Below are 22,162 nucleotides of genomic sequence, written 5' to 3' on the forward strand. Positions count from 1 at the left end.
AAGCATTGGAACAGGCTGCCCAGGGAATTGGCTGAGTGACCATCCCTGGAGCTATTTAAAAGATATGTGGATGTGGTGCTTAGTGACATGGTTTAGTGGGACTTGACAGTGTTACGCTAACAGTTGGATTCGATGATTTTACAGGTCTTTTCCGTATCAAATGACTCTACAATTCTATTCTATGGTTCTATGATTCTATTATTATATAATTTATATTCATTCACCAGTCAAAGCAAGTTTCACCTGCCACACTTCTCATGTAAACGCAAAGGAATGATGCAGACTCACAGGTCTTGCCAACATGTATCTTCAGTGATAAAAATGGCAAAAGCATAATGCTTTTCTCTTACTCCCATAGAATTTCAAGGATTAAGATAGATGGTGTCCCCCTTTAATACCTTACACAGATGTGCTTCAATAGAGCGTATCAACAGTTCACAGCAGAATTGTTGACGGCAAAAAAATCCATAAACACAAATAAAAAAAGTACGTGCTATAAAACAATGGAAGAAGACACTGGGAAAAAGACATTTTCTTCATAGAGTCAAAACATAACAGAGTATTGTAAAAAAAATCATAAAGGCAAAACTATGCACCTGTCATTGTGCATACACAATTTTTTTCCATATTTTGTAAAAACAAAAGTCTGTTGGACAGAAACACTGTTAACATTATGCAGTCAAACACTCAAAAGTTATAAGATAATTCATCACCATGAATAATGGTACAATTATTCATTACTCAATCATATACTATGGTCCCCCAGAGGGCTTAGTCTTATTCAGTTCACAGAGTGAATGATGCTCTCTTAGTAAGGAGCTATTCATCGTTTTGTCCTAATTTTATCATTCCAGGCTTGGCACATCCCTTATTATTCACACACCACTCAAATCCTGAAAATGAAACCAGCAATTTCCTTCTTTGCCTTTCAGTGGGCACTGAAACACCATTTATTTTTACCAGGTTTTGTGCAAGAACATGATGGGATCATCTCTACCCACTTCACAGATAGTAAATGAGCTCAAAGGGGTAGCAACAATAATATCTCAGGCATATACCTCTATGTATTCAGCCTTATACACCACAGGAAAATATGAAGTGGTGATCAATAAATTCTGCTCTCTTGTGTCAAACAACTAGCTATGGTCACTCAAAAAAAATATACCTGCTGTTGATTTTCCAAAATTTACATTATAAAGAACAAAAGGCTCTCGGGACTGGAAAAATCAACTTTGCAATTATTGGAAGGGAAAACTTAAAAAGTACCTCTGGGAGCATCACATATAATTTCTTGAGGAAAACTCTTATAACAAGTGGGAATCACATGTGTTGAGGCACATACAGTTTTATATTTATCATCTATAAATATCGTGTTATGTACATAAAAACTCACTTCAGGATGATTATACTTAAATACCAGATTATATCTGAAAACTTGAAAAACACAATTTATAAGGACTAATTCAATTGCTGCTCTATGTTCTTTCACACAGTTATAGTTAATATAGGTCTAAATCATGGCTTGCCTTGATTGCAGCTATTCCTAAGAAATAGTATCTGAAATAATGCCATGATGACATATTACCATAGTTAATTCTATTTTTTTTTTACCTGGTTAACACCTTAAAGACCATGATTTCTGTATTTCTGTCTAGGGCTAAGAAAAAAGAGGCAAGACTCATTTGCAGTTTACTCCTTTGGAGAAAGGAGCTACAATGGGCTACAAATGGGCTTGACCACCAATGATTACCAAAACAGGTTTGAGGAATACATATCCAGAAGGACCACTGAAACTATTGGGAAAAGCTAGCAGCAAAAACTAAGCAAAAACTACAGGAATTTTAGATATCACTTCTACTCCGGGGAAATAAATGTTTGGTTTTTCATCTGATGCATTCTGCAGCTGAATACTTTGCAATTTTAAGAATAATGCCTCTCCAAAATCAAGGATGATTACTCCAGACTGACTCCAAGCATGGAACTATTCCTTAATTAACGCCTGAAAAATGCAAATAATGGAAAATTAGTCATCATAATAAAGCCACTGTGAAAATTAAAAGATAATAGTACCTTCCAGTGTTGTCCATAAACCAAGATGTGTTTTTTAGCAATATCTAGCCGGTTCCAGGCCAATGCTAAATCTAGCTGATCTGAAGCAGACATATTGGTACCTAGGAAACAAGCAAAGGACCTAGCAGTTTTCACACATTGATGTTACTCCTTTGCTTTGAAAAGGTAAGCCAATGGGCCTGTATGTCAGTTCAAAACAGGTCAATTTTTTTAGATAGGTACCTTTCAAGAGTGCAGTCAGAATTGCCAAATCAATGTCTTGCTGATCTTCTGACTCCGCATCAAATATGGTTATCTGTTAGAATTGCAGAAGTATACTATTTGAGGTGAGGCAGAGAAGTCTGTAGTTATTTCTTCTTGGTAAAGGCTGTGGTAGATTAAATCATACACATTTCAACACAAACAGTGGCAAAGGTCCAGGCATGATTTTCCTTTGCTTCAGACAGCAAAGGTACCATTTTGCTTTTTAATGCAATGGCATCCCAGGCAAACTGGCATCAACCTACTGCATAATAACATGAGACTATTTACTTTTGATTAGCCTTTAAAGCTGAGAAATGTAAAAATGCAACATGGTTGATATCTAATCAGTTTTGAACTAGAAAACAGACACTCAAAGTAAAACAAAAAATAATAAAAACATATCGGGTAGTTTCCATTTTAGTGATCATTGCTGTAATTGTCACTACTCCCATAACAAATACTTGGTGCTCAGTTGTATTTGAAAAGTCGTGGCAGTCAGATAAAGTTCCCAGTAACTGGAAAAGGGGAAACATGACCCCCATTTTTAAAAAGGCTAAAAAGGAAGACACAGGGAACTACAGGCTGGTCAGTCTCACCTCTGTGTCTGGCAAGACCATGGAGCAGATCTTCCTGGAAACTATGCTAAGGGACATGGAAAACAGAGAGGTGACTGGTGACAGCCGACATGGCTTCACTAACGGCAAATCATGTCTGACAAATTTGGTGGCCTTCTGCGACAGGGTTACAGCATTGGCAGATAAGGGAAGAGTGACTGACACCATCTACCTGGACTTGTGCAAAGCATTCGTTACAGTCCCACACAACATCCTTGTCTCTAAAATGGAGATATGCATTTGACGGGTGAACCACTTGCTGGAACTGGCTGGATGGTTGCACTCCAAGAGTTTTGGTCAATGGCTCAATGTCCAGGTGGAGACCAGTGACGAGTGGTGTCCCTCAGGGGTCCGTAGAGCTGTCTACATAGTCAGACAGGCCTACTGCCCATATCACCACCACACACAAAAGGAAAAAAAGGATTGTAGTTGTAGGCGACTCTGCTCTGAGGGGAACAGAGGGTCCAATATGCCGCATAGACCCTCCTCACAGGGAGGTCTGCTGTCTCCCTGGAGCCCGGGTTAAGGACGTCACAAGGAAACTTCCTAGCTTAGTGAGGTCCACAGATTACCACCCTCTACTGATTTTCCATGGGGGTGGAGAAGAAGCAGCAATTTGTAGTCCACAAACAATTAAGAGAGAGTTTAGGGCCTTGGGACAGTTAGTGAGAGAATCTGCGACACAGGTTATTTTTTCTTCCCTCCTTCCAGTTGAAAGCAGTGACACTGGAAGGAACAGGAAGATCCAATCCATCAACACATGGCTCTGTGGCTGGGGTTAACACCACCATTTTTGCTGGTTTTACCACAACAATTTTGGGTTTTTTGATAATGGGATGGCATACATGGCACCAGGCATGCTGGCATCAAATGGGAGACACCTCTCTCAAAGGAGGAAGAGGGTCTTTGCCCAAGAGATAGCAGGGCTGATTGACAGGGCTTTAAACTAGATGCAAAGGGGGAGTGTAATAATAATATCAAGATTGTCTGTGACAATCGATCATAGATCCCTTCCTGAAATGCTTGTACACCAACACACGCAGCATGGCGAATAAACAGGAAGAACTACAGATCTGTGTGTGATCTCAGGGCCATGATATCATTGCAGTCACAGAGACATGGTGGGATAGCTCACATGACTGGAACGCTGTCATGGATGGCTACGTGAGTAGAAGAATGGATAGAAACATTTCTAAATTACAAATAAGACACTACCAGAGGAAAAAAAAAAGTAAGAATTACTTGATATTTCCTGAGAAAACAAAGATGTCTGTCATTTTACTAAAATCAGAAAGGCTGTCATTTCATAAGCAACCACTGAGACTTGTGAAGTTATCCAAACAGGCTCTGTGGAGCTACCCAATTAGCACAGACACTTTTGTGTTCTTTTTGTATTAGAGATAACACCATTACCTCTACAACTGCTGCGCCCATGCCAACCCACCACAGAAAAGAGCAAAAAGAGTAACAGCAAATGAAGACATCTTAAACTCAGAGCGTGAACCCCACTCACGGACTCTCTGTGCTCCATGCATTCCATCAAAATGTGAAATAGGTGACTGGACTGTTTCTGTCCCAAGCCAAATGTGTTTTGAATCATCACTAAGACCTCCTCCTTCACTTGAGGGCGCAGCTCCCTGAAAAACAGATATACAAGCAAGAATAAGTATATTTTTAGCTACTTCTTACCAGCCCAAATGACACCTCAGCAAAAGACGAAACTTGTGCTAAGCAGAAACATATGAGAAATCTATTTTATTTCTACTTCTCTGTTGACTTATTCCTGCCTTCTTTCAACAAAACAAAGTAAAAACATCCCATAACATAAATTATTATTCACACAGGAATTAGTTCTGACCATACATATATAGTATTGGAAATAGGACAAATGAAAAAGTTAACAATTTTCAAAGGATTGTCTGTGAATATAGAGCTAAAATCACTACAAGCTTAGAAAACCTTTTCTTTCTTTCAATAATCATATAGGGATAAAATTTAATTCCTCATTATTTGTTCATCAGGCTTCATACCTCTCCCATCTTTTTTCCCCTCGTTTATCTTTCTGTTAACCTTTCTGTCCATATTTTTCTCTTCTCTTGAAATGGAAGGATTTTTTTTTAAAGATCAAAAATATGAAAGAAAAAGCAAGTGAGGAAAAAAGTTCTTAATAAAACACACTAGGGAAAAATACTGCTCCCCAAAGGAGTATTTACAAAAGATAATAAATAAACAATTAGGATACAAATATTATTAAATTTTTCTTTTTTTTTTTTTAATTTGAATGGACCCAGGCCAACTTTTTAAAATTTGATTTTTTATTTTAAAAGCCCTAACTGAAGGTGACATAAAGAGTTACAGCTAGATGAGGATCACAAATCTGGGTTACCACTGGGTAAACCAAAGCCAAAGCACCTTAGTCCTCCTCCTACCCCAGCCTGAGGCTCATAGAGCAACTAACCCCAGCCCTAGTCTCAAAAGCTTTGTGCAACCCAAATCCAAGTCCACTTAGAGAATACTGATGGCAGGAGAAAGGACTGAGACAAAACCCGAGCAGGCACTCTGGGGTGATCCAGCAGTGTCCCTCATCAAGGGTGAGAAACATTATAATAACTCAAAACAGCTAGATGCACTTTCTTTTTCCTCTTCAAAAAAGCCTTAGTAAACTTGGCAGAATAATTATTTCAGTACTAGTTTGAGGCAGGAAAGGAAGAAACTGCTCTCACTTCACAGAAGTAAAAACCAGCAAAAGACCATGGCGGGGTCATTACTAGAAGCATTAGAAATTATCTCAGCTGTTTTAAGACAGGCATTTTCAGGTCCCTCCCAATATGACAGACCAAGCAGGAGAAGCATCATGCCGCTACTCACCCCGTATCACCTGTGTGTTTGTGGATAAAAGCCAGGATATCTGCAGCTCTGCCAGTGCCCTCATAGACCACCACTGGGACAGCTGGGCTGGCCCTCATGTACTCCCACACCATCAGGATCACATTGGGGCCTCCTTCCACCACCAACCCAACTACAGGGACACCTTGGCCCATTCCTGTTTCAAAACACACCTAGTGAGTTACAAACAGGTCTCAGTCACAACACAAAAAAACAGAACATCTGGTAAATAAATACTCATGAAGGAGTCTCATACATAATTCAATGGAGAGGAAATCATGCCTTCACCATCTCTGATTTGACTTACACTTTTTAAGACTTTCACAGATCTTCTGCAACCAGATCAAAAAGACCATGAAAACCTCTGATATAACTGTAAGCAGCCCTAGCACTGGAAAAAGTAAACATCCTTTAGGATATCCCTCTGCCCTTTACAATAGCTGTCACATGCAAGGACATTGACGGTGTTTGAAATGTCATCAATATCCATTTGTTTACCTACACACATAGAAAAGTAATCAGGCATTTCTTTAAAGATTTTCTCCAGTTTTACAGCAGCAGGATGGTTCTTTTAACAATCAGAAATAAATTTCAAGGAAGATACAACAGAAATCGAAAAACAACAGAAAGTCTGACTTGCAAAAACTCATAGTAAGAAAAGATATAAGAGGCTGAGTCAGAAGCTCTAAATACGAACACATTAAAAATTAGTTAAGTTTCTAAATACTATAATGTGAGCAGAGAAAGGAAACAAGGATTCAATATCATAACTCTGCTAATGTCTTTTTAACATACCTCAAGATTCTAGGTAAGACTGAACTTGCACACGATTTATACAATCTAGTGCATAAAAAGAAATACTTGTCTATGTAATAAATGTTTCATTCACGATTTCTATACCATAACTGAGTTACTGTATAGACAAACAATTGACGTTATGCAATCGGACAAACAAACATTGGCTGAAGGTATTCCTTTCGCAAGCAGTCTTTGTTGCTGTACTTGAGGAGGTCACAGGCTTGCAATATAGAAGAGTGATGAGGATAAAAGTAATGAACAGGGGAGGAAGGAATGTGACAATTTTTCCCCCTAGCAAAATGCTAGAAAACTATCTAGTGCTGATATTAAAGACCACATAAAACTGCAAAGTGAGCAAGTGTGCAATACTTACTAAACAACCCGAGTCATTTAGATGTCTCTACAACTGAGAAACCAAAATACAAGTTAGCCCAAATGCATAATGCTTTATAGCAATGCTGTCTTTTTCACTTCCCTGATATTCAGAGTTCCAGACACATGCAATTAGTAACTTTAAGCCTCAGTGAAATCTATGGCAAATGAAGACGTACAACATGTAGCAGGAAACGTCAAGTACATCCACAACTTTTAGGATAGTTTTTTCTGTCATAAAGCTAACCACAGCAGTACTCACTTGTGTGTATTTTTTGAAGTGATATGTACTTCTCCAAATTCCTCCTGAGCATCATTTCATTCCCATACTTGCCTACTGTCCCATCATCTGCCATTAGAAAATGAGAATGCATGCTGTTGAGGGTACTTAGCTTGCTGAGTGGATTACCAAGAGTCTGGTACAGGCAAACTACCTAAGAAAACCAAAATAAAAAGATCTTCAAAGAAACCAACAAAATACCACCATTTACGTTGCCTTGCTGGTATGTATTTCTTCATCATACTGTGATCTGAAAGCCTCCATCACACTTTTTGTTGCTCTACTCAAACATGGGGTTTCATTTGGTTCTTAGCAGCAACAAAACCACAATTAATACCACAGAAAGCATTTCTGATTAGGCTTGCACTCCTTAAGGCAGAGTCACTGCCTGCCTTTCTTTGCAACAGTTGAAATACAACAGCATATTTTTCCTGGATGTATTCCCATTAAAAACATGTGAGCTATCATTTATCAGGAATGACTGCGCCTTACTTGTCAAGTGTTTTTAGACAATTTTGTAGATTGGGCCCTCACACTGGCACTCACATAAAGTTCTAGTTTATGAATAAAAATCACGCATATTAATAGCACATTGTGTATACTGTTTACCTGATTGCTCAACCTGAATCACGTGAATATAGAAATACATCACTTGCAACCACAAGAGAATTGCCTAATTAATTACAGAATTTTAAAAAAGGACGGCAATTTCCTGTAAGAAGAGGAATATTTTAAAACTATTTATTTACATATAAAAAGCAAAATACAGTGCCTCAACACACCACAGAATTCTACTGCTGAGCAAAATCTAAGGCTCTGAGAAAAAATATCAAATCAACGAAATGAAGCAAGCAGAAAATAAAGTATGCAAGAAAGCTAAAACATCCCCTGAACATGAAGGTTTTTTAATATTAAAATGTGTCCAACTCACATCTTTTCCAATGAGATCCCTCTGGTTCTCAATGATACCCCAAGGAGGAATCCCAACAGCACAGATCTTCCTCAGGTGTGGTGAGGCACGGCCTTTCAGTGCATCCCCTACATGCCTGGACACTCCTAAACAGACAATTAAACCATCAGTTTTTCTTCTACATTCAGAGACCTGCTACAGGACACCAGCGAAAGGGTTTCCCATAATTTAATTTATTCTATGGTTCTGTTTTAACCAGAAACAAACCATCCCAGCCCACTTGTATATTTGATGTGCTCTGAAGTAATTGTAAGGCTATAATATACATATAATATGCATATATATTTACATAATGCACCAATGCTTAAAACTCAACACATATTTGTAATTAATAATATTCATATATGTTGCTAATGGTGCTTTCTTCCTCCATAAAAGCTTTATTATTTACATAAATGCACAGAACAGTTCTCCTGTAAGGTCACCAGATGTAAAACTGTTTCAGTTCCATGGCTTACTGACACCGTCAGTTTTTTAGAGTAGTCTACAGGGAGTTTCAGATACTAATAGGCTAATCAACAGATTATCATAATTCAAACATCCTTAATTACAAAACACAAGTTAAATTTAGATGTGAAAACTGTTTCAAAAACACAAATCACAGTCCTCAGAACTTACATATTTTGACGAAGCAGATAAAATTGACTGCAAGTAAGTTCTGGTTACCTACCACCAGTGATTCTTATGCAGAATACTCTGCTCTTTAATAAAAAGAAGTTATTAAAAATATTCAGAATGTTTGTCAACAGCAGAGGAACGTGATGTCACTCTTTGAACTATGCATTGTTCTGTAAAAAAAGCTTAATTTTGTGGTAGAATGTCACAAATTATCAAACAATGTAATAATATTTGCCCTAAATGTATATGCTCATATGCAGAGAAAGAACACCAGAGGAAGACTGAGACAAAGAAAAAAAGAATTAAAATACCACTGTTGATGCCTTCTGTAATTATCCATGCTCCCGTAGTTTCAGCAGCCTTCACCAATCCTTTGCTGAAAACCTGTTTGACCTTTGAGGGAAGCTTGAAATTTTGAATGCCTCCATGAACAGATATCACTAGCTTTGGCAACTCCATCTGCCATTCTTTAACCATCAGGTGCAACAGCTGATCCAAACTGCTATCATAAGACAGTCTAATATACTGGAAGAAATAATAATTTTTTTTTCAATACACTTTCACAATACAACTGAAGTGACACCATAAAAATAACCAGTGAGCAATACAAACAGCAAGACAGACTATGCTTCATCGTGGTGGAGTTCAATGTAAAAATATCATACACACACACTCTAACTTAATTTACTTCTAGATTCCCCTGCTCTCTTAAGACAAACAATCTGATATTTACCCAAAACCACTTTTTGTCTTTCTTATGCTGAAAATACAAAAAGAAGTCGGACATATAAACACATCTATTACCTTGGCATGGTACGTGTGATCTCCATCTTGAAAATTGATTGTACCAAATGCATCTGTTGGACTCGTCTTTGTGTGTTTTTGCACAGACCATTCTCCATCATCTCTCTGTGGGGCAGCCTGATAGACAGGCCAGCTACAGTCTACTCCTGGGTGATCTCCAATCAGCCGTCCACAGCAACATCTCACATTAAAAATAAAGGAATTCTTTTATATCAAACACACTTGCATGCAACTCTAAGATCTTCATCAGAATAGCCCAAATAGCTTTTTCTACAAAGAAGGACATTGTACCTTGCTGACACAGAAAATAAAAATAAACTCAGCTGAAAAAATCTCAACAATGGCAAAATGTCATTGAATTAAATCATAAATATGTTTTGTTGGATACAGAATTTGTTCTCTACCTGAGGAACACTAAAAACAGTTGGGGGGTTGGACTAAACGATCTTCAAATATCCCTTCCAACCCAAACCATGCTGTGATTCTGTGTAACTCTCTAAAATTCTAGGAGTCCCATATAGCAATTCTGACCCAAGCAATGCAGCTCAGATTTACTGGTCTCACAGGCGAGATTTCAGAGGAGTAGCTTAAGACACCAAGGTTTGCTGTGGTTATTACCACAGGCTATTCTAGGTACAGAAGAAGGATCTAGGAGTTAATGTCGTTAATCAGAAGGAGAGGAGCAACCCTCAGTCTAGAGAGAACTTCAGGGGGACCTTTATACTAGCCATTGGACATCAGCAAAGTGAATATACAAAATAAATGGACTGAAGTGCAATGTTAAGAGAAATTTAGCAGAAGCTCAGTTAGCATTAAAGGTTTGCAACTGGATGAATAACCCAGATTCCAAATTTAATCAGTGTTACTGTCATACAGGCTCTGACAGGCTCCAGTCTCTTCTACAGGATTAACTTCAATGTAATTTATAGTGACATCTGACAGTCCAGTTTTCCCCTAGATGTTTCACAAGTTAATATACCCTGGGAAATGGATATTAATTCTTCATTTTTAGTCTTTTAAGACACCAAAGAGCTCCAACAACCCAAACTCAATGACTGCCTTGGGACTCAAGATGTATTACTTGTGGACGTAGGGGCCCGTTAGATGTAATCAACATCTGCAAAACCCTAAAGAGGTACATTCAGAAAGGGAGAGAGTTTTCTGTTGAGATGAGTGAGAACTAAATGGTGAATGAGAAACAGATGAAAAATACCAAACAAACTAAAACAAACCCCAAAATAACCCTACGCAAATTAAGTGCTTTAGAAAGGCACTTTCTGACACCCAGAAACCATGAAATTATGTTTGCACTCAAGTTTTTCCAACACAGGCAAATTACATTTGATTGATTCAATTCTCTGCAAAAGCAGATTGGAGAAGGAAGCCTCCCACACTCTTGGGGAATTAGTAACTCAATTAAACAATTCAGTAGAGAATTAAAGAGTTGTAGAAGTCTAGCACTGCAGAAAAGACTTGAGCTCCAGTGTCGCATGTATGAAGGTGGTTAGCTTCTAGCTAGTCATAAGGCTATAGGGACTATCGAAAATACCCAAATTTTTGTCAAGCTAATTCAACATGGATTAGCTAACCTAGACAACCTACACCTTTTCCCTAGCTGAGACAAATAGTAGGATATCGCAGAAATCCAGGGACTTGCCAGAGAGAAGTCAGGCACATGCTCACAACTGAATCCTAGAAAAATGAAGAGAAAATGATCTACCTGGGGGCAAGGGAAGCTTCACAGAGCAGTTTTCATTGCCAAATTATTCTAAGCAGAAACACTGCCCGGTCTGGCTCACTGCATAACTCCACAACCATTTGCACTGTGGTGGTGGCAGAAAAAAGAAACCGGAAGTAGCAGAGGAGGCGAAGGAGCTGCTGAAACAAGCTATTGATATAGGGACCTAATTTTGATGATCCCAAAAGCAAAACCCATCATAATTTTCTCTCCTCATAGGCGAACCAAGACAAGCAGGTCAAGGCTCATAAACTAAACAAAAAGTGTCCAAGCTGGAACTTGGAGAATAAGACAGTCACTCTAAGTCACTTACAGTTATACAATTAAATTACTATTTCAGAAGACTGTGAGGGATCAATAGAGATGAAAGATCATTGCTGACATCATGTTTTCAAATAACATGTAGACTCAAAATCCACACTTAGGAGTCACTATACAGACATATCCAAACTGAAAGTGTTTCAGAGCAATGCAGCTGCAAAGCAGATAGCACAAGGGAAGAGATTTGGATAAGATGTGCCCACAAAGTGCACAAGGCCAATGACTATACTTACTTAAAACTCTCCCTCCATACCTCAAAGGAAGGACCAGAAGAAAGAGATAGTTTTGATTTTATTATTCGTCTTCAGAGGACAAATTTCTCTACAGATGAGCTATTAGCCTCCTCGCTCCAGTTTTTCCTGCTTGCTTTTTGGAGGGAGTCCAGGGTAAGAAACAGCAAATGTCAGGAAAAAAATTGATCTTTCAGATGAAAGATGAGAAAAAACACAGATATCCTATTGTTCTTTAGTCCCGAAAATACCTTGTGGCCACTGTACTGCTCCTGGAGTGGTCTCACAATAACAAGACCTTTTACCCAGGAGTCATTCTGAAAGACAAAGAACCAGTAGCAGTCCCAGCTAAATACTTTACATTACTCACTTAGATACCACATCACACTGACTGACTTAGCAACTACCAGTGCTTAGAAGGAGAGCACTGAAAAGCAATCGGGCTCATCATCAATGCATTACATTTTCTAAAATCTCAATTAATTTCAGCCCATCAATAAAATAGGAGCATACGCTACTGTTCCGTACAGGGTAACATCAGCAGCCCCTCCTAGAGCAGCAAGAGCCAGAGCAACCTGCTTTTTCAAAGCTGAGATCCTACAGAAAGGAAGCAACCACCTGACAAGACAGATCAGTGCAGTAACCTTGAAACTGACAAACCCAATGAACACTGAACCATTTTAGTAATCAACATCATTTGCACTACACACTTAACGTTTACAAGTAAATGCACCCAGAGGTGAGCTGCACTCAGGACCACTCAGTTATGCTGGGCAGGCAGTGGAGGAACTGCGCATAGACCTAACACACAGGTGTGCAGGGTACGTGCAGCTGCTTTTACCTCAGAGATTACCATAGCAAGAGGTATGAACTCAAAGGGGCTGGTATTTCCCAAATTGCTCATGCTCTGCTCCAAGCTGGTATGCTTGCTCTCTCTAGACATCTATCAGGAAGGGACAAGGTGCTAAGAACTCCTGAGCTACCTGGGAGGTCAAAAGCCAAGTCTAAGAGGCTGTCAGGAAGGTTGAGGAAACCAAAGCAGAACAGTACATACACGTGCTTGGGTTTCTTCTGTAAAGTGTTGTGCTCTGTGCATAGGGACAGGGCTCAAGGAAGAGACAAGCTACCAGCCAGGGATGCTGGTCGAGTTGGGATCACTCAGGAGCACTCGACCCACATGCATCCCTGGGACTTGTCAGGCTGCACCCCAAGGTGCTGAGGGAGGTGGCTGATGTCTTTGTGCTTTCCATCAGGTCTCAAATGTTGTGGAGATCAGGGAGGTCCCCAACAACCAGAGAAAAGCAAATGTCACACCTGCCTTTAAAAATGGGAAAAAGCCACCCTGAGGAATCACAGGTCAGTGGCCTCCCATCAGTCCCAGGTAAAATCAGGGAGCAAGACCTCCTGAAGCCCATGTCTGGGCACAGCAGAAAGAAAACAGTGATAGGGAGCAGTTGGCAAGGACTTACCAAGAGCAAATCATGCCTGACCCATCTGACTGCCTTCTGCAACAAAATCGTGGGGACAAGGGGAGAACAGCGGATGCCTTCTAACTCTGCTCTAGCCAGGCTTTCAGCATTGTTTCTGCCAGTATTCTTGTACATTGGCTGTAACATTACAGTCTGGGAGGGAGGACACATTGGCGGGTGAGGACTTGGTTGGGTGGTGGGCTCACAGAGTGGTGGTTACGGGTCAGATGCTGCCTGGAGACCGCTATCAAGCAGGGTTCCGCAGCATCTGTGCAGGGCCTGTCCTGTTCAGTGTCTCCACCAGTGACCCAGAGGAGGGGATGGAGGGTACATGCAGCCCTGGGGAGGGGGCAGCTCTGGGGCATGGCCCTCGGTGCTGGTGGGCAGCGAGCTGAGCCAGAGCCCCCCATGTGCCAAGGCAGCAACAAGGGCCAGCGGTGCCTGTGGCGGTGTGAGCAGGATGTGGCCCGAGAGCCAGGGGAGGGCAGGGACTGTCCCCTCTGCTTGGTGCTTGTCAGACCCCATCTGGGACTGCCTCCAGTTTGGGTCCCCAGCACCGAAGAGACACTAGCAAACTGGAGGGACTTCAGGGGAGAGTGAGCATCCTGGTGATGGATAGTGGGGCTGGAGCCTTTGCCCTCCAAGAAGAGGCTGTGGGATTGGGGATGGTTCAGCTGGGAGGAGGGATGGTTTCAGGGGCATCCAACAGCATCCCCAACATTGACGGAAGGAGATGGAGAAGACACAGCTGGGCTCTTCCCAGTGGTGCATGGCAGGAGGGCAAGAGGCACAAGCTGAAACACAGGAGGCTTATGCTGGCTGGAGGTAAGGAGAAGCCTTTTCCCCAGGAGGAGAGCCTGGCGGTGGAGCCGGGGCCTGGGAAAGGTGGGCTCTCTCTGGCCTTGGGGGTTTCAAACCCTGGTCTGACGCCTTGGCTGAGCCAGCTCTGCACAGGATCTGGGACTGGAGACATCCCCAGGTCCCTGCCAGCCTGAGTTATCCTGTGATGCTGTGATCGTATCATACGCATTGATTCAAAGCGCCTTTGCAATGACTTCACCTTCTTTGCCTGAAAGGCTCACTGAGCTATTAGCAAAGGAGGGAGCAATGTCAGTAACAGCAAAGCAGACTCCCGGAAAAGTTACGCATTGAGCAACAAGGGGATAGTTGGAGGGTTGACACTGAAGCGAAAGTAACTGTGGTAGCCAGACTACAAATTCTGGTGCTGTGTCCAAAAAATATGCCTAAAAGGTCAGCTACAGAGACGATTTGTGAGAACATCTCAGATGTGCAAGGATGCAGAACTTCAGCACCACATTCCTGAATATTCATGCAGTGAGATTGGTGTAGGTGCTGTCTGGGATGTGTTTGTGAGGACTGCACTGAAGTGTAGATAGAGGCCATTTCAACACACCAGGGAAGTAGGGACAAAGGTGCCAGTAAGTTACTTAAATTTGATTAGCAGCTACTAAATGGAGTTATTCTACTTAGTATTAGCAAATAGTTCCATAACCCACTCGTAAACTGTGTGCAAACCTTGGAAGTTCTCTGCAACTAAGAAAACATTAACGGATTTCATTTGCCTACAACGTTACGTCAAATTATAGTAGGCATCAAGTACATTCACATCCCTTTTGGACTGCTGTGCAAAAATTACAGATCTCAGGAAGCCCAAAACTTGCTTCACTGCTGATCTAATAAATACAATATAACCAGTTATAACACTTAGGTGAAAATTATTTCCCCTTGTTAGGAACAGAAAAATTGTCCTAGAACGAAGCTCTGTGTACACCTTAAGATATACAAGACGACTAGAAAAGTTAACATTTGGGAAAATGTACTTGCAGGACAATGGCTGACTGAAATGAACACCAGACACCCACACACGTTCTGCATATATATAGAGAGACAGACAAATAGGATTCACCTGAGTTTAAACATCACGAAAATGCTCAAAGAAAAGTGAAAGAAACAACTACAAGATAAAAAACCGACAAAGATATGGGATGTCTTCACAGAGAAAGGTGAAAGAAAAAAACAAACCCACCCTGCGGGGTGCACATTTCCAGTTTCTCCTCCTCCCTCTCCCGCTGTAGTATTCACATTCGTGCAGCTAAACTGTCTTTGATTAGGAGGCTGACTTGGTGGAAAGCTAATCTTGGTTTGGTTTTCCACCCCCACCCTCCCCCGGGTTAATTTTCATACCAATGAGCTTCTCAGACCAAATAACCACAGGGTCACTCCGCAGCGGGGAGGGGGAGGACTGCAGAACAGCTGTAGTCTGATTTATATGGGATTAAACCACCGTATTTTGAAGCACACGTTAACTTCAGTTTAGATACCCACCTGGGTATCTGCAAGTTATCAGGAAGCATTAAAATCCTCCCTGCATTTCTACATCCAGAGCACCTGCAAAAACCTCTGAATCTCTACTCTTCTGCTCTAAAACAAAATAAACATGTGACCGTTCCCTCAGAGGAAGTTGTTCCTTTCTGAAATTTTTGTTCCAACAGCTGATAATGTATTATCAAAAATATACGGTATCAAAAGCTGTTTAGGAACACCAGCTGAACAACAAATGTTGGATTGAAAACAACTAATTAATACAAGCTCCCTGAAAAACCCACGCACGAGTTAAAAGCACCAACGTGATTTTTTTTTTTTTGCTTGCCTTCCCAAAAGTGAGGACTCAGAATGCCCACTGCAGAGAAGATGAAAAAATCTTGAAAGATTTTTCAATCAATTTTTCAATTTTTCAATTGAAAAGATTTTTTTCAATCTTGAAGATGAAATCCTCTTTCTTCTCCCTTTACTTCATTCTTCCTCTTTCTGTAATTCTTACTTTTCTCCATTGCTTTTGTCTCACTCTCGTTCATATCACCCAGGATATAGCTGGAATTATCTCCCATTTAAAGACACATTTCTGCCTCTCATTCCTCAGGAGAAGATCAAGACAAACTCATCCACACCAAGTATGTGGATAAAATTTTCTATTGCAAATAAACTAAAGTTTATGATACAATTTACTTTACCCAGATTTATGCTAAACATTCTCCAGCACATCCCCAGAAACACTGCTCTGACAATATAACAAGAAGGTTATTTTTGTTGTAATTACTTCCTTGACTAGGAATGCCCATCACTAACTTTAGGTCATTATAAAAACCATAGATATACACTCATGCACTCCTACCTGATTAAATTCTGGCACACCTGGCATCCTGCAGGACATCTGTGATAGAAGATGAATAATTAATAAATGCTTGTATAAAAGAAAACATCTGGAACAGTATTCATAACATATCAATTCACCTGTGAAAAAATTCTCATCAACAGCATTAAAGGCTGCGTTTTCCTGCACTCACCCCTGGAAGATGTAGTGGGTAACTTCAGTGATTTGTTTGGCATTTTACACCTTAGACTGTATGTCAAATCTGCATTTCATAGATGAGTTATCTATCTTATTTACTCTACACTATCCTTGCGTGCAAAACAATATAATGAAAATTACAGATTTACACCCTCACAATGTGATCTCACCAAGTTTATTTAGGCAACACCATCCACTAGATACACAATCTGGAATGCCAAATTATGTTTGCCTTCTCAGGTCCTAAAACACAGGTTTATGATTTGATCTTTTCCTTATTCTTTTCACACTCTACACCAGCCTGAGCAGAAACCTGTACCTGAGAAGACTGTCGGCAGCAGCAGGCATTATTCTGAGGAAGGGAGAAAATGGTGGTGCAGGATTAAGAATTTCTGTGCGGCAGTAACTCCATGTAACTCAATCTCTCAACTGGACGCCATACCTACCCCAGCTTTGGTTATTGGACTGAGCGCAACACATCTAAGAAGCCTAGGAAGGCCAACTGTTGCCAATTTTTAATTCAAAAGAACAGCCTCATTTAAAACGTACTAGTGACTATGTACTATGAAAACCCATAAACATCAGCAATTACCAAACAGGCATTGCAAAACTGCAAAGAATTTCATCCAAGCTACACACAACACCCATAAAAAATTATTCTGATTCTTTCTAAATGTAACAGAAAGTGAAATTCATTGTTTTACCTGTGAGGATCTTTTGAACTGGGAATGATGTATGAACATTCTCTTTTACTGAAGACCTCTTCGATCCAAGATTTGGGAGACTGAAAAGACATTTCAGACATCATTGAACTTAAGAACATAATGCCAAAAATGGCACTGTAACGTCTACATGGCTGTATACATATAACACATCACTCAGAACGATTCCCACACCATGTTAGATGAAACCAAACACTGTAAGCTGAAGCTACAGCTCTGAACAGTCCCAGCCCTTCACTCCCAAGCTTTACACAGGTCCACAGAAAGATCAATATTAAAATTTATTCCCAGCCCTCACTAATAAACATGAAAATTATTTAGAGGATCTGTCAAACACATGTTCAGTAGAGGAAGTGGTAAGGATGAATCAGAACTGCTTAAAGTACTGCACTTCCCTTTTGCCAGAAGAATAGCAAATGGCAATCTCACTAAAGCTGTTAAGCGTCAAAAAAGGCAAGTTTTTCTTTTTACCTGAAAGAGACTGTTGATTCCTTCTTTTAGTATTCTTAACAGAGTTAAGAATAGATTCATCCTGGTTATGGGTTTGCTGAACTAGGACTACAGTGAAATGCAAAAGCAGGGACCAAAGACTAGACCTAGCACTTAAGAGTGCATGTCAGGTGAATTTTTTCCACTGACCTCCTGGGACACTGTGAAAACTCTCTCGGTGAAGCCTGTTGCAGCTGAGTAAACTGGACAGTCACTGTGGTACACAGATTTTTTTCAAAGAATCTCACTGGAAATCTTTGAAACCCTTTCTCTTCAGGTCTATCAGGATCAAATTCCCTGAAAGGAATGATGGTTTTTGGATGCTGAACTTTGAAATCTCTGGGACTGAATTCAGTAAACACTGGAAGGAAAGGGTTTTTTCTAGTTGTCAAAGGTAACTACCCCCACGATGAAACATGCAAGGGACAGATATTTTATCACAAAAAGTAAATACAATTTTACCAACCATTATAGTCATAGTTTCTCACGTTGATCTCACACTCTCTCTGTCTGCTGTCTACCTTATGCAGAGACAGCAAGCTCTCTAGGACAGCACACGGTAGGGTCCTGGTTTATGATTAAGCATACAAGGCAAACAGTAATCAAATAATAAACATTGACTCCTTAGTCACCCCTCATGTTTAAAAACTACTGTTCCTCTGCAAAGTGTTTACCCTTACTTACTGTAAGTACTCATGTCCATATTTGTTTGTAAAATGTGTCTTTCATACACTGACTTAGAAAAGAATTAAATTCATGAGAATGCCAGTAATTCAACTTACTAAGAGTACTGCCGGGAGCATTTTATGGATGAAGTTCAGCAATAATTCTTGTAAAAGAGAATACCTTTCTTTCATCTCTTGAATGGAACTATGATCCTTGATAAAGCAGGCCCATCTGAGGGTTTTTTACTTCAGCCTCACATCCCTAAATACGCCCACATCATCTCCCATCCAGTCGTGCAGTTATGGAGGGCCACAAGCTACCCAAGCGAACTATCGGCTTGTCTGCAGGTGGGGACCCAGCTGCCACCAAGACTAATGGGAGTCCTACCTTTGGTTTTAAAGTACTCTGAAACAGGCCCCCACTGATGAAGATGAAAGGGATTGTTAAAAAGCAGTTTGCTGGTATTGGTGTGCATGTGTATTCTTCTAATACACATAAGCAACTAATTGAACTGCGTCTGCTTGAGCTTCGAATGAAGGAGTAACAGCACGGAAGATCCTCAGGGCTGGACAGAGCACAGGCACGCAAGAAAATTAATTACCTTAGAAAGAGACCTACTGAAGACAAGGTGCAAAAATTAAATCCAGAGAAAATGCTTGGAAATAGTGAAGCGCATTTCATTACCTGAGGGCAGGTACACATTTCTCTCAAAAACCTTTTAGTAGTGTTCTCGTTAGCAATCAGTATTGTTTCGTGCTTCCTAAACCACTTTATTCTAGTTGTTTGAGCTACCATGCAAAACAGTGAAATGTTTCTAATATTACAGTACCCTGGGACTCTGATTTTTCTGAAACTCATTACTGTTTCTGGTAATTGGTTTTCAATCAGAACTAGGGAACAAAAAATCTTTTTATGTTACGGGATGCCTTGGATAAGAATTAACTTTACTAAATTTTTCATTAACAGGAGAGGGTGTGACAGAATGGCCAAGGGGCTGACAAGCCTTACAGCCTATGCTGAGGCAACATGCTCAGCCTTGTGAGAGAAGAACAACATCCAACTGCCAGCACTTGAATTTAGTAAGAGCACTAGTAGTTCAAAGTAACTTTGATCAAGCTGTTGGCACTGCACAGCCTCAGCTTCCCCTGAGCTGCTTTACCTCCAGCATGACTTATTCTGGAAGTCAAGTGTTATCTGGGTATCTTTCCAGGTACGAAGGCCAGCACCGGAGATGTACACCCAGCATAACAGGGAAGCATTGAATCAGCCTAGGCACCAACATTAAAACATGCTACCAGCTGAGCAAGGCACTGGCACTCGGGTAATCCAAATGTGAATACACTTGAAAAGGGGTGTCAAAGAAGTGTGCACCTCCAAAGCTCAGTGTTCCTCATCATAAAGTTACACGATACAAGATAAAACACAAATCAATAATTTTAAAGGGGAGAGAGGGCATCTGGTACACAAGAGCTGTTTGGTGTGGTTATTTCAAACCAAAATATAACTTAAGAGTCCTCAGGGATGGCAATACATTGTGTGAGTTGAAGTTACAACATCTAATATGGGAGATTAAAAGGCTTCTTCTCTACTATCAGCTTTTTGAACACCTAAGCCCTCTCCTAAAAAACATACCTTGTTTTAAAAAATTGGGGTTTTTTGGATTTTGGAGGGCAGTTGGGGGTTAGGACAAAAATATGAATGCTTAAAATTCTGGATGTTTCATGTATCCTTTTTCAATTTGGTCCAAAAGCACTTGTGTTTTTCTCCAACTGAGGCAGTAAGGGCAGCGACCAACACACACCACAGCCGATCAGGCCACTCTAGCCACAATGGGTCAGGCTCAAGATCTGACAAAGCCAATGGAAAAAAACCCAATAGCTTCAGATCAATGCCATGAACCTAACCTTGCTACTGTAGAGGTCATTGGCAAGATTCCCATTTATTTTGGATGAACAAGTCCACTATGCAATTTATTTGACCTTTGAATCTCGAAGCACCAAGGGTGCACCTCACCCAGTGGCCACAGAGACCCCCCCCAGCACAACACTCATCTCGGTTAACTGCACTTCGGGATTCTCGGTAAATGGGACTGAAAACAACATTTCAAAGTGCCCTTGATACAATACCGGGAGTTTTCACCCTGCCCTACAAAGAAACATAGTATCTTCCCATACAGATATTCCGACATTAACCTTTGCTTATTTCCCTAAAGAGTTTGCCGGAATCATGTTCTTTCACCTCCTTGCTTCCTGTAGTTTTTTTACATTTAAAAAAGCAGTACTTAGATAGCATATTATCTGTATATGATCCTGATGAAGCCTGTAACTTCAACATTTATTTTCATCTCAAGTGATACACGTGAATATAGCAAAGAACATCGTTCGCAAAGTCCACCATTTTTTTCTTTAATGCAGTTCCCGAACAGATGGTACTACTTATAAACATATGTACTGAAATTCCAAAGAACCATAGCAAAGAACAAAATACAAGACTGTATGAGCGTATTTCATCTTGTAAAGCACAAAATTCAAAATTGAAACACTGTGAGATGCAACACATTTACCATTATTCTTAATTTTATATAAGGTTAAATCTTTACTTAGTATGTGAAACTTACACCAAAACAATAACATTCATTTCTTAATCTAAGGCTTTACTGAGGTTTCTAAGCTAATCATATAATCAGGAAAGGGGCTTTAAAACTTCATGCTTTTTACAGTCAACCATGACTTCACGGCTGAGCAAGTAAAAAAGAAGAGAGCAGACTTCTGAACTGCTGTTTGCTTGTTCTTGGTTCCTAGCTTTGTAAAAGACCTCTGTAACATCTACATCTCTTTCCACAAAGCTCCAGCTAACATTTTAAAACTGTCATCATTCAGTTAAACTTCAACAACAAATCAGAATTTCTCCCATCACTACAGTGAGGTACATACACCTCAGCCAGCACCAACCCATATCCACTCTACCACCAAACCCTAAAGGAGACAAAAATACACATACGTGTTCCTTCTGACTGGCAAATTACTGTTCTGATATACAGAAGGCCTGAAGCCAAGTTTACATTGCAATTTTCCTTCCGGAAAGTCCTGAGACCTTTTGCAGGGAGTTTTGCCTTCTCCTTTCTCACCAGTCTGAGGATTAGGATTGCTGCTTATACTTCCCTGCCACAGGAGAGGCTTTGGAGATTTCTAGACTGATTTAGTCAATGGAGTGGCAAGAGTTTGGCTCTGAAATTTAAGGCACATGAGTAGTTTTTAGAAAACTGCTTTTAATCACTTCTCCAATATCTTTAACATCTGAGATCCTTTCATAATACGGTATTAAAGGGACACTGTCAGGTCAAATTTGGTTAAACGTAAGTAATGTTAAAAAACTGAGGTTTCCACAAGTAAAGAGAGAGATCAGAGCAGACAATTTAGAGAAACAGCGCACCACTCATTCCTTTCAAATCCTCGCTGTCAGGAAGTGAGAGCAGACAAAACCCAAAACCCCAGCCTGGCAC

At 40.3% G+C, this 22,162-nt stretch overlaps 1 protein-coding gene across 1 annotated transcript; it reads right to left on the reverse strand.

Moving 5' to 3' along the window:
• Positions 1-2,070: 2,070 nt before the first annotated feature.
• Positions 2,071-17,567, reverse strand: LOC104616167 (transient receptor potential cation channel subfamily M member 6-like; the record flags this gene model as incomplete). The annotated part of the gene is made up of 10 exons (XM_010289635.1): positions 2,071-2,171; positions 2,293-2,365; positions 4,441-4,564; positions 5,796-5,970; positions 7,246-7,417; positions 8,195-8,319; positions 9,163-9,376; positions 9,656-9,836; positions 16,607-16,645; positions 17,488-17,567. Coding segments are annotated over 10 exons (1,284 nt in total), but the record flags the coding sequence as incomplete, so codon positions are not given.
• Between the last annotated feature and the right edge of the window lie 4,595 nt (positions 17,568-22,162).

Source organism: Phaethon lepturus, unplaced genomic scaffold (genome assembly GCF_000687285.1).
Source record: "Phaethon lepturus isolate BGI_N335 unplaced genomic scaffold, ASM68728v1 scaffold31536, whole genome shotgun sequence".
NCBI lineage: Eukaryota > Metazoa > Chordata > Aves > Phaethontiformes > Phaethontidae > Phaethon > Phaethon lepturus.